Source organism: Equus asinus, chromosome 23 (genome assembly GCF_041296235.1).
Source record: "Equus asinus isolate D_3611 breed Donkey chromosome 23, EquAss-T2T_v2, whole genome shotgun sequence".
In the NCBI taxonomy this organism is placed as follows: Eukaryota; Metazoa; Chordata; class Mammalia; order Perissodactyla; family Equidae; genus Equus; species Equus asinus.
In genome coordinates this window covers 38,047,444-38,060,625 of record NC_091812.1, presented here as the reverse complement: position 1 = coordinate 38,060,625, position 13,182 = coordinate 38,047,444, and the positions used below count along the sequence as shown (strand labels likewise).

The 13,182-nt window shown below is 43.3% G+C and overlaps 1 protein-coding gene across 4 annotated transcripts in view; it reads left to right on the top strand.

The window, feature by feature from the left end:
- The window catches only part of GLIS3 (GLIS family zinc finger 3), a 444,743-nt gene extending 435,264 nt beyond the window's left edge, over positions 1-9,479 (top strand). For all 4 annotated transcript variants that reach the window (XM_044756597.2, XM_014827742.3, XM_070495571.1 and 1 more), the window contains 2 exons: positions 6,179-6,361; positions 7,224-9,479. In XM_044756597.2, the coding sequence (XP_044612532.1) occupies positions 6,179-6,361; positions 7,224-7,360 (320 nt within the window). In that variant the 3' untranslated portion in view covers positions 7,361-9,479. The remainder of the gene's footprint in view (positions 1-6,178; positions 6,362-7,223) is intronic.
- The last annotated feature ends 3,703 nt before the right edge of the window (positions 9,480-13,182 follow it).

Genomic DNA, 13,182 nt, shown 5'->3' with positions numbered 1-13,182 from the left:
CTCGTAGAGTGCTAACTATGCGCCAGGCACGTGCTCAGCACTTGACTTGGATCATCTCTTTTAATCCTCTTTAATCTTTGCAGTTACCTTATGAAGCAGATACTGTGAGCACCCCCATTTTACAAAAGTACAAGAGCAAAGGCAGGCAAACACATTAGTCAGTGCTGCTTCTGAAAGGTCAAGGGGACAGATGACTCCTGAGATTTGAGCAGTAGCTGAAAAAAACAGTGCTTGCCCTGAATTCTGAAATATGTTCCCATCTCACAGGATGTGAAGGATTCTCCCATCTGAATGTAGCAAGGGGTCTTGGGAAGCGATTGCTCTCAGCATTGTTTTCCAGGAGCCTCACAGAGGATCCTGCCAACCCTGTGCAGGCCACACTCTGGTTGGGGAAGCAGTTCTGGGGGACCTTCCTGATACCTAGGAGGGGCCCCGCAAGTGGGCTGTCTGCATCTGTTAAGTTGTCATCATGGTCTGGGCAGAGCCACCTCAGGAAAGGGTCAGTCTCAATTCTAATTGTCCCTCCAGCCTTTTTGCTGGTGCCCAGACTTTGGTGATGGTTCCCAGCCTCACCGTAAAAGAGAACAAGAATTTTGTTTTGCAGAACCATCTGCTACATAAACAAACCCACTGAGCACACAGCTCCTGACATAGCACCTTGACGAGGTGTGGGGTGATGGTACTGCTCTCCGTCCGTGTGGGTAAGCACTTGGGTAGAGCCTCTGTGTTGAACTTCACTCCACCATGCTGTGGTGGGGAAACTGGAGGCCCGCCTGTGTTGTTGCCGCTCTCAGTGGACCCGGTGAGTAGGCCTGCGGTCTGCAGGAAGGAAAATGGGTGACACATTTCCTTTTGCTTCTCCTACTTCCAGAAGGGAAAGTGGTTTCTCAAAAGAGCTGAAATGCCCTGGAAGTTTAGCTTAAAAAAATGTCCACCAGCCCTCTTGAGAGTTGTGACTATTATTTACTTATTGATGTATTTACACTCTGGCTCCTTCCACAAAGACTGGACTAGTAAATTTGTAAGAAAAGATAAATGTAATAAGGAGTGTAATATCCTTCCTATCTTGAAGGCCAGGAGTCTAAGAATCATTATCTGGCTTTTATTTAAACTCTTGGTGGGTCCTGTGCTTTTCCTTGAGGAATTTAATCAGAAACATTCCTGAAACAAAATCTGTTAAACCTGGAAATGCAGATTGCCCAAGGGCTGTGCTGTCCAGTACAGTAGCCATGAACCATGTGGCTATTTAAATTTGAATTAGTTAAAATTAAATAAAACTTAAAAGTCAGTTCCTCTGTCACACTAGCCACGTCTCAAGTGCTCAGTAGCCACATGCAGCTACTGTATTGGACAGTGAGATGCAGATCGTGTCCTTCATCACAGAAAGTTCTATTGGATTCTTCTGCCCTAGAGAATAGCCTTCCATTATCATATTTAGTCACACAATTCCCTTCTCCTCTAACTTCCTCCACTCCCCTTCCTCTTTTGGAAGGAAATCCACACCCAGCTTCACGGGGCTGCCTTATCATCCCTAGCAGCAAGAGTGACCTTGAACTCCTGATCTAACCTATCATCACAGAGACACCAGTGACCTCGTGTGACAAAGTAAGAGGAGCGTTTTTTAAGAATGAATTTTAGCGATATGTGAAGCTCATAGCTAATATAAGGGAGAAAACAGGATAAAGAACAATGTATATAACATTCCAGTTTTGTGTGTATTTATCTGACGATATCTGAATTGTGAAAATAAAGATAATTTTTCCTTTCTTTGTTTGTACTATTCCACATTTTCTAGCTGGTATAATTAATTCAAATATTTTTTATAATCAGAAAAGCAAATTTGTTTTTAGAAGGGAAAAAACCTTCCCAAAATTGAGGAGAGGAGGCATGATTCTCCTTAACCATCAGGAGCGGTAACTTGGGTAGAATCAGTTTATCTGAGAATTCCTCCCCACCCCCCACTCCCTCCATTCTTGGAGGTAAAATAGCTTCTAAAATGGGGAAGGGATGATTTTATAACCAAATGTGACAACTAGCATTTATTGCCAACATAAATTTGTGTGTGTGTTCTTATGCTATTATGAATGTATGTGTGGTCACACCAACTGCGTTATCAATCCTCAAGGACAAAGTATTATCTTGTATTTCTTTGGTCGTTCCAACAGCACGTTGACCAGGGCTTGATAACTATCATTGACTGGCTGACTGACAGATTGGCTGACCTTGCCATCACTCTTAGGTTTTATGCCCACGAAATGTGTTAACATCTTGCCTCATTTTGCTTTGGGTCCGAGAGGTAGTGTTCCTTCCAAATTTACTACATGAAATCCAACAGCTGGAATACAGGAGCCATTCATCAGAAAATGAGTTCGGCTTTCTCTGGGTTTGTGTGTGTGGTAAGACCCTAATGGAATTTTTTAAAATTCTGTTAGTTTTATAGAAATAGCACTGGGAAGAGGATATGTTAAAGCTCTTTGATTTGAGTGACCACAGTCATCCACACCAGTGTATTTGGCATCTCTAGTAACTGGCTTTTGGAGGGAGGGATTTAATAAAGAGGATTTTCTTTCCCTGAGTTGGCTGTGAGAGTGATAAAACATGCTTGCAGGGCCATTCTGGTTTTGACTGTTTCTGGTGTCAGCCAAGACACCCACAAGCAGGAATTACAGTCCACTCTGCCCTCTCATTCAGATCCAGATGGACAGGGGAGACTGGGAGATGGAGCCCAGAATGCTGGGCTTAATATTCAACTTCACTGAGTGTATTTCACCGCATCACAGACCTTTATAGTCTTACGCATCACAAGACTCAAATGTAGATTGAAGCCATGTGACATTTCTGTTCTCTCTTAGAAGCATAGCAGAAGATAGGAAAGAGAGAATGAGTTAGTTTTCACAAAGACCAGTGAAAGTCTCTATCCCTGTTCCTGACATACCTGAATGATTAATATCCCTATTTCAGGAGTTGTGGGAGTTTAGTGAAAAATGTTTTCTCTTTTTGGAAGGCTAATATTACACTGAGGAATGCTATCAGGGAATTTATGGGTGACAAATTTAAGCAGAGCCAGCATAGGGATATAAATAGCAAATATTGTCTATTTTGCTCAGTGAGGAGACATTCCATCCTAATAAACCAACCATCATGGTTCAAACCCTCCTGTTGGGAATGTCCTGATTGCATGTGCCTGGAGAGCGGGAACCAAAGTCAAGATCAGTCCAAGGAACCTCCCAAACCATGAAGCTGACATCCCAGGTCCTTCACACCACTCAACTTGTTGCTATCTCGAGCCCACCCTGGGGCTGTGCGTCAGTTAGTGCAGGATCTAGGAGGTAACATGGGCGAGAGGTATACAGCTCAGGTCCCCAGAGGGCCAAGAATGTTCCAGAGGATGCCACCTGGGAACTGGGAGTGAGCCACATGCCCACTTCTGAGTCCATTCTTACATTTGGTTCTTGTTGAAGGACTTACTTGTTGCCTTTTTGAAAGGTTAATAAACCTTAATAAACATTATTTTATTTTTGAGAACCACATTATTGTGCAATAATTTTACTTTTTTATTTTCCTTATTTAGCAAACACATGTATTATATAAATTATATTATTAAAATATATATTATATGAATAGTAATTATATATTTAATTGTATTATCAGATTATATTATACAATATGTAGCTAGCAACTCATTTAATCTCCATAATAACTCAGTGAGGTGTAGGTACTACTTACTAACCCCATATTTACAAATTAGAAAACGAAGACACTGAGAGGCTAATTCACCAAGACTGCGCAGTTGGTAAGTAGTTGAGCTAGGATTTGAACCCAGGAAGTCTGGCTCCAGAGTACTTGCTCTTCACCACTATTAAAATTCACAAAAACATAAAGCAAAAAAAAAAAAATGCCCAAAGACGACTAGACATATGTTGCCTTGCAGTCTATCCTATACCTAGATTTCCACATAACTGAGCCTAATCTCCATATTCAGTTTGGCTACTTAACGTTCCCGTTGTGTAAATGTACCGCTATTTGCTCACCCCTTCTCTTATGGTTGGCTGTTTTGGTTCTTCAGTTTTCTATTATGACAACTAAGCACTGTGGTGACTATCTCTGTGCCGAATTTCTTCTCTTCTTCAGAATATACTTTTAGGATACATCCTTACAAGTAAAATTCCCATGTCTGAGAGTGTGAACACTTTTGGGGTTCTAGATGCAGGTTGTCCAGTTGTTTTCTGAAAGGCCTGTACTCTTTAGCAATGTCTGCAGCACTGCACAGAAGTGCCTTCTTCACCAGTCCCACTCCGGCGCCGAGAATGATTTTTAGAAATCTTTGCTAATGTGATAGGTAGAATATGGTATTTTGTCATTGTTGTGATTTTTATTCCTTTGATGGCTATAGGACTGACAGTTTGTCCATACTGATTGATCAGTTATATGAGTATTTGAGTGGTCTCCATGGGTCTTTTGCCAGTCAGTCTATTGAGATCCTGCAGAAGTCTTTGGGGGTCAAAAAGAGAAGAGTCAATAGTTTTCCATTCTTTCTTCTCCTGCCTTGACATGGAATTTCCTTAGGTATTTTTGTAGTCTATACTGCTAACATGCATTCAATCTTCCCCCAAATGTTATGTGGATTTTTCTGACTCCATGTAAAGTATACTGCTGTCTGCTTATAAAGTATATTATTATTTTGTTTTCTACTGAATGTGCCCTGAGCATAGATGTGCACCAATCCCTGTGTCTTGGTCATAAGCTCCTAGAGTCTGACCTGTGTCTTTATGAGCGGTTTAGCACACATTCTTTGGTGATATTCCTAGCAACCGTAGAGCAGGCCTCCAGCCAAGAGTAATCTGAGCAATTACACAGGCTACCTTGAAAGTACTCAGCAGGAATGAGAAGGGGGCTGAGCTTAGTAGGCTGGATGTGTCAGTGCACCCTGGTTGTACTTAGGGAGAGCTGGAAAGAACCCAAATAGCTCCTCCCTACCTGCTGGTAGGTGGTTCATGTAAGAAGAAGAGGAAGTTGTAGTGGAGGTAGGTATACAGGATTAGGGACCCAAAATCCATGAATTAGTCTGTGTTCTCCATCATTTAATGTTTGTAGAAGGAACCCTGGGACACTTCCTCTACAAATTCCTTGTTTTTTCCACCAGAAACGGAGTCGTGATATCAATGATAACTGACATTTATAAAGCACTTTAAAATATTATACGTGGACTTCCTTATCCAGTGACTTGCTTAATCTTCACAATAGTCTGGTGAAATAGACAATGACATTCACGTTTTACTGTTGAGGAAACAGATACAGTAAAATGGAGAGTTTGCAGTTCTCCCTTCAATAAACTATTGAATGAAGATTTCATTACTACATTTTTCAAAGCATGTTATACTCCAAGGAAATAATTCTTTGACTTAAATTTATCATGAGGCAAAGAGGAAGAAGGAAAAGGTAAGGTATCATGGAAGGTGTGGAGGATCACAGAAAAGGACCACATAGGACCACAAGGAAAACTCCAAGTGAGAAAAACATTGAAAGAGATAAGTGAAACAAGATTAGCAAAATGTTGATGATTATTTTCAAATATTAAGAAATATTTCCTCATTTACTGCAAAGGTCAACCATAATAGTATTTAAGTAAATTGTAGTGCTACGGGATACTATGTACCTATTCAACATAATGAGGAAGATATGAATGTGTATGAATTTATAGAAGGACAGATGGATGGAGAGATCTATGTTGCATTTTTTTTTAAAGGTGGGCCTTGTTTAGAGCATGCTTCAGATTTTTACCAATTGTGAAAAGCAGAATAGCATATAGGATAAAGGAAGTTAAGGAAGATGCATTCAAAACCTGGTGGGAGGGCATGGGGTAAGAATGTCCTCTGAAGGTCGGGCCTTCAGTATCCAGGACTCTTTGGAGAGTCTAGCAAAAATAAGAAGGCTTTCAGCTTCAGGTATTAGAGCAGGAATAAAAATGTCATACGCCGACAAGCTTCGAAAGCCCCTGAAGGTAGAAGAGTTTCTACTCTAATGGTGCATTCCAAATGCTTGTTCAGGTTTTACAGGTGGGCTTTACAGTCAGCAGCGTGATGTCATATGAAGACAGACTGAGTGAGGGTCTAGCTGGGTTGGAATGATCTTTGGCACCTGTGCCCTGCAGTAGCTCAATGCCATGCTTGTGTTTCAGGATTTTATGGGCAGCTGCAGACATTCTGCCCTCCGCATTACCCTGACTCCCAGAGAACCGTGCCGCCCAGCACCTCCTGCAGTGTGGTGCCTTCCTTCGAGGACTGCCTGGTCCCCACGTCCATGGGCCAGGCTGGCTTTGATGTTTTTCACAGAGCCTTCTCAACTCACTCGGGCATTACAGGTGGGTTGGTGTCTGTGACTTAGAAACGCGGGCAGATTAGCAGGTAAGACTGGGGTTTTCCTGTGACTGACCCTGACTACACTTGACCCAGCACATGACCACATCAAATCCTGTTGAGTCTACCCCTGAAATGTCTCTCACCTTCATCTTCCTCTCCAGCCCCATTTGTGTCACCGTAATTCAGGTGCCATAGTGTCTTCCCAGGCTATCACAATAGCCTTCCAAGTCTCCCTGAGTCAACTCCTTATCTTTACCGTGCTGCTCTCCATGCTACCATGAGCATTGCCTTCCCAAAAATGAAGGATGAAATGACCTGCTTTCATATTCAAGTACTTTAAAGAGTTTCCGATTGCCGAGGGAATAAAGTCTACTTGCCTCAGCATGGCATTCGAAGCCCCCCTGAGTTAGGCCTGATCCAACTCTCCAGACCTGCCCTCACACGTCTCCCTACATGCTCTGCTCCTGAGCTTTGCCAGCATGCTTGGCCCCACATGCCCCTCTCTCTCTGTCAGGGAGCTGTTTTCTCCTTCTAGAATGTTCTTTCTTCACCTCTCCATCTGTGAGAATCTCATACATTTTTATGACTCAACTTTAACATCACCCTCTTTTTGAGGCCACCCTCATCCTTCCCTAGAACGCTTTACTTTTACTTCTGCTCAGCCCATATTTTGTGCTGAGTCATATTTTAGACATCTGTCTGCAAGTCAGCGTCCTCACCTACTCAGGTTTCTGAGGCCCAGAGACTCACTGAAGGGGCTGGCCCAGGGCGGTTGCCTCTGTATCCCCCAGTCTGCATTTGTAGCGCACGTGGTGGGTGTGGCTCGGCAGGAGGTAATGACTCCCTGTGTCCTTTCTCTTCCAGTGTACGATTTGCCTTCAGGTTCCTCCAGCCTTTTTGGGGAGTCTCTTCGCAGCGGGCCTGAAGACGCCACGTTCTTGCAGATCAGCGCTGTGGACCGCTGTCCTAGCCAGCTCTCTTCTGTCTATACCGAAGGCTAAAAGCTCCCCTGGCCCCCACTACCACTGGCAAACCTGTTTGTTGCTCACCGCCTTTTGTTTTCATACTCTCTGCGTAGACTGCGTGAAAAGGGATGTCAACCAGATCAGCGGAACCTGCAGAGTCACAGATGTGTCTTTGGAAGGCAGGACAGTGGGTCAGAGCTGGGCTTTGCTGGAGGGTTTGCCATTGCTCCTTTTTCTCTCTGGGTTTGCTGGACCAGGTGACCAGCAGGACTGTCTTTTCAAAGGGAATTTAGAGTCTCACTCTACCGGATACCTGTTACTTCCTGGCTGTCAGCCCTCAAAGGACACCGATGAAATGATGTGCATGTGAAAATGTAGTTTGAGGATGACCCTTGCTGAAAACTCCAAATAGGAAGGACTTACCCAGATTGCCAGAAGCACAGTGAGCTGCCTCGCCCAGCTGTCCTCACTGCTGGCCGTGCAGAGCCATGCGCAGCAAGGGAAGTCCACATCCAAAGCACAGCGTGGGCTCTGCTTTCAGCCGAGTCCCGTGTTTCCGGCACCGGCTTGGCATTCCAGTGAGCTGCTGCCTCACTCCTCTCAGATGCCCCCGTGCTAACCAGTCACTTCTCAGTGTTTCTCCAAAAACAAACTAAGGTTCTGTCAAGCACAGTCCTTGAAAAGCACTACAACTTATTTTATATTCCAGCAACCTATCTTAGTTCTTTCATTTTAAAGACTTGTTATTTACACCTACTCTAAAACGAAAAAATATTTAGAGGTCTGTTCTTTGGATGGAAATAATTATTTTAATCATCCCAACTACATGCATTTTGCCACAGCTATAGCTCTGCGTGGCCCCCTCGCAGCACCTGTGAGCACCCTTGGAATGTTAGTTTTGCATTTAGCAACGGCTACCTGAGGGAAATGGGGGCACACCCCGCTTCCCAGTCCTGTAGCAGGAACCCTCAAGGGTTGACTGTTCGGCGACTCCACCTCGAAGACCTTGTTCAAAGGAAAAGGTCACTTGACTGTTCACCCCTTGCCTCCGCTCTAGGTGCTCAGCCCAGAGACGTGCTAGAAGATATGAGAACAGGGGCCCACTGAGTGGTGTTCCTGGTTCTCTCAGAAAACCGAACTAGAGATGCCCGATGTCCAGTTATTTTTCACAGCCTCTGCTCACCTCCATTAGGCTATCTACTCATCTGTCTGTCTGTCTCTCTGTCCCCTGTACTTCTCCTGTCCCTCTTTTTGATTGTTCTCACCTTCTTCTTGACTGTGGTTCAGACATGCCCTCCACCCACCATTGCCTGACCATCGTCTCTTGGGAAAGTCCAGCCTCAGGCAGGTAGAGGGAACAGTTCTGGAAAGGTGGGCAGAAGAAGGCAACCTTTTTTCTGAAACTCTGATTTCAGGGCCTGAAATTTTCACAGAGCACTTGGCCATTTGACATCAAGCCTGAAGAGGAAGCCATTTTCTGTGACACCTTTACAAAACTATTGAAAAGATCCCGAGTCCTATGGCATAAACTAGAAAAATGAGCGAAACCCCAAAGACACCTGGTAAAATCTGACATTCCAGTACTGTCACATTTCACAGTTTCTTTTCTCTCTCTTTAAAAATGTTTTCTGAGCAAAAATGAAACAATGCTATTTGTCAGACTGAGATAATTACAATCTTCAATGAGACAATTAAACAAGTTGATGTCAGGCTTGGGATCCAGTGACAGTTTGTATCCTGACAGATGGGTCCTTCCAGTCTGGCTGCACAGTCAGTAGTGTTCTGCCTGGTTCTGGACTTCATTCCAACAGGCAGTAGAATAAGGTGAATAAAGAACCAAGCATGGCGGCCACTTTTACAGCGCACTCAGTCAGTCTCTTTTCTCTAACTAGAGGGCTCTGATCTGAGAAAAGCTATCACGTAGACGTCCAAGTCTGCAAAAGTTATTCACTTGACAGAGATCTGCTCTGCTTTCCGAAAGGATGCATGTCAGGATGTCTTTCCAGATGAGCTCTCATGTAAAGTCCCTCCTTTTCTTGCAGACTTTGTGGGTCGTGTCACTTGGCCTAAACAAGGACACATGCATGCTAACACTGGCATCCTTTGTGTGTCCTTTGTCACACTCTGGAAAGAAAGGAAAGCTCTGGTATCTTTAGAGAGACAATCTGTCCATTCTTAAATACCGAAGCCTTTACAATAGTTCATTTGCGTGATGAGGAAGAAAAAGAGCAAAAGGCAAGGTTGTTATTGCAGCTGATGTCGTCAGCCCTGCCTTATGGCTTTATATAATTTAAAGTGGAAGAGGGGAAGGAGGACAAAACCAGAAGCTGAACCTCGGAAACCAAGGCTGTCGTCTCCCTCTTTGGCTGGAGGAGATACTCCGAGCGTCAGTCTCTGGTCTAACTGTGGCCTCACTGTGGCCCTGCTCATCTCTTGCCTCATTGTGGCTGGAGGGAACCAGAGGGGCCAGGCGGCAGCAGTACCTGCAGGGGCTCCTTCCTCAGCAGGAATTCGGGCCGGCCCCCGGGGGGCCTTAACATTAGCAGAGGGAACAGGCAGGAAGCAGGGCCCAGCACAGCCTGCCAGGCCCAGCGCCCCTCACATACCCCTTAGAGTTTCCCCATGGCTGCAAGCTTGAGCTTAGGGCCTCAGGACGTGACACTTTCAGGTTCCTTCTAGATACACACACTGTCCTTAGCTTCCAGAATCTCACCTGACCTTACAATGTGTCCCTAGCCTGCTTTCACATTGCAGAAGATTTATATTTGCTTTCGTCATTGTTTGTAGCAGTAAAAGTGGAAACTTCAAAATTCATTCCCTCCCATTTCCTGGCCTTTTTAGTCTTGAGATGTAACCATTTTCATAAACATCTAAACAGCGATTCTCATTCCCCTTTTTTAAAAAACTGGTGTTTGTGAATATACACACAGCCCAAAGCCAATTATCCTATTACGTTAAAAAAAAAATCAGTATGCCTAGAGACATTTCATTTGCTGCATTCTTAATTCCCTAAAGGGACTGCATCAAAATGTCAGTTGTAATTTAGCCTCTGTGATCAGCTGTTAAATACTGTTTAAATATTCACTAGTCCTGAGGGGTGTCTCCCTTTACCTGTATCTCCCTCAAATTACATAGGTGATTCTAAAATGGGCAAAAGGTCTTCAGTGGATCTCGGCACAGTTTCCACTGATAAAACAGAGTGTTGGTTCTGTTGTTCTCAGATTACCAGAAGGCCAGCACATTCGTGCATCAGAACAGCGGTCCATGTTCACCCCCTCCATCCAAGAACCTTGGCGTTCCAGTTGCCTTGAAGTATAAGGAATAGTGATTGTAAATGTCCAATTTAATAATCTGGTATTTTATTTGACTGTTTTGACCATGTCATTTTATAGCAGCATTTTTTAATGGCACTTTCTGTTGGTGGTGTGGAATTTCTGCGGTTACATTTTTTGTGTGTGTGTGTGCAAAAGATAAAGCAAGAAAAAAAGACACTCATTGGAGAAATGGCGAGTGTAAAAAAGAAGAGATTTATTTTGTACAGACAGCAGAGCATCCTGTGTAATGTTGCTGACATAAAGCACTTTGGGGGGAAAAAGTGGAAATCTGTTTCCCATAAATCACACAGACTCTTGTACATAGTTATATACACTCACGTAGAGAAATGAACTGCATATATCATACTGGATATGGGGCCGATTTTACTCTAGGGGCACATCTGGTGCTTATTGTCATAAATCTTTTAAAGAATTAGGTACACTTTTTTTCTATTAATATGTATAGTTTTGTGATTTGTCACAGTTATGTTTCATATAATCATAAGTTATTTTGTCTTGTTTCATGAAGTCCTTTTTTTATGTCAAAAGTAAAATGAAGGGATTGTGCACTTGGTACAGAATAAAACTGGAAATAGAGGATACGTCCACTTGCCCGAAATCCTCCTTCAGCATGTCGTTTTAAAACACAATGGCAACAACCATTTTTCGTTTGTTTGTTTTATTATTTTGTGTTGTTTTACCATCAGCCTCCTTCATATTGGGATGGTAATTATAATTAAAAGCAGATGGGGGTGGGGGAGGGCGTGTCCAAGGCCAGCTTTAAAATGCCGCATTGCTTTGGGCCAGAGCTGCAGCCTGGATTTAATTATAGATATGAGGACGAAATGGCAGTAAAAATGAATGTGTCCCTGAATCCTTTACATGTTGGGAGTGTCCATAAATAAAACATGAAGTTTTATTTCATCAGATTTAATTAAAGCTTTTATACATGTTTTATTGGTTATTCTATTAATCCGCTTCACAAACTGGATAAATGTGTGCTCGGGTTTGGGGTTTATTTGTGCCTTCTCAATGTAGTGCTACATCATGCTTCAGAAATGCCTCTGGTGCTGGGTCCTCCAAGTGATGGGGTTTCGGCACGCTGGCCGTGGGAGGAGTGGGCGTTTTCTGCCCTGTTTTCCTAAAGCCCTGCAGAGAAAGACACAAGCATCGGCTTCCCGTGAGCTGATATCCTCACCTTTGAAATCCTCTGATTTCCCAAAGGAGAGAGGGGCAGTTGCCATTTCCCTGATTTCCCATCCTGTCCACCCTGCAGGCTTTGGAAGGCCACCTGACCCATTAGCTATGATGAGCTTCCTTCCTCAGCTCCCATCCTTGGGAGGGTGGGGAGGGGAGGGAGAGGGTGGTCAGGATATTCTCACACCTGGCTGGCCTGTTAGCCAAGCACATGCATCTAAAAAACATCACACTATCTCAAGGATCGTTCTTAGAAAGTTGACTGTTTGCTCGCTACATTTTTAAGACTTGAGAATTCTATTAAGCGAAGATACAAAGCAAAGGGGATGATGGCTTCCATGCACCTTGTCTGGCTCTTCAGGGTACTGGGTGGCAGGCAGCAGAACTATTTGGTTCAGGGTTGAGAGATGGAAATAGTGCTGATTGACAAGACACAAGGAACTTCTCTACTCCCTAAAAGGAAGCAGTTGCTGGGGGTGTAATTTGGTCCCATGTCTTTGGAGAAGAGTTCAGCATTAACTGGTAGAGCTGAAGATGCACATATCCTATGATCCAACAATTCCACTCCTTTCTCAAGAGAGACTCTTTCATACATCAATGATGGTTCAGATACAAGATGTTCACAGCAATGCTATTCACAATAGCCAAAAGCTGGAAATGACCCAACTGTCCATCAACAGTAACATGAATAAATGAACTGAGCTAAACTAATATAGTGAAATGCCATGCAGCCAAGGCAGTGACAGAACTACAGCCACAGGCAATAACTCAGAGTAGAGTCCCACAAACTGTGTTGAGAGAGAGAAGCAAGACGCAAAAGCAAATGTGCAATGTTGCTCTATTTATATACTGTTCAAAAACAAGCAAAATTTAATTACAAAGTTTAGGTGGTAGAAGTATAAAGAACAGCAAGGAAGATATTATCACAAAGGTCCAGTTAATGATTAACTAGTCAGGAAGAAAGGGCACACAGGAATCTGGGGTGCTGACCAACAATGTTTTATTCCTTGACCCACGTGTTAGGTTACACAGAGGTTTACTTTATAATTACTTAACCGTGCATATATATTTTATAGTTTTTACTTCAAATACCAGTGAAGGCCAAGTCTTACATTCCCTACTCTAGGGGTCTGCAAACTTTTTCTCTAAAGGGCCAAATAGGACATATTTTAGACTTTGAGGGCCATATGTTCTCTATCTCAACTACTTAATTCTGTCATCATAGCTCAAAAGTGGCTGTAGACAAATGCAAACAACTGGGTGTGGCCGTGTTCCAATAAAACTTTATAGACACAAATTTGAATGATTTTCAGATGTCATGAAATATTTTTATTCTTTTGATATTTT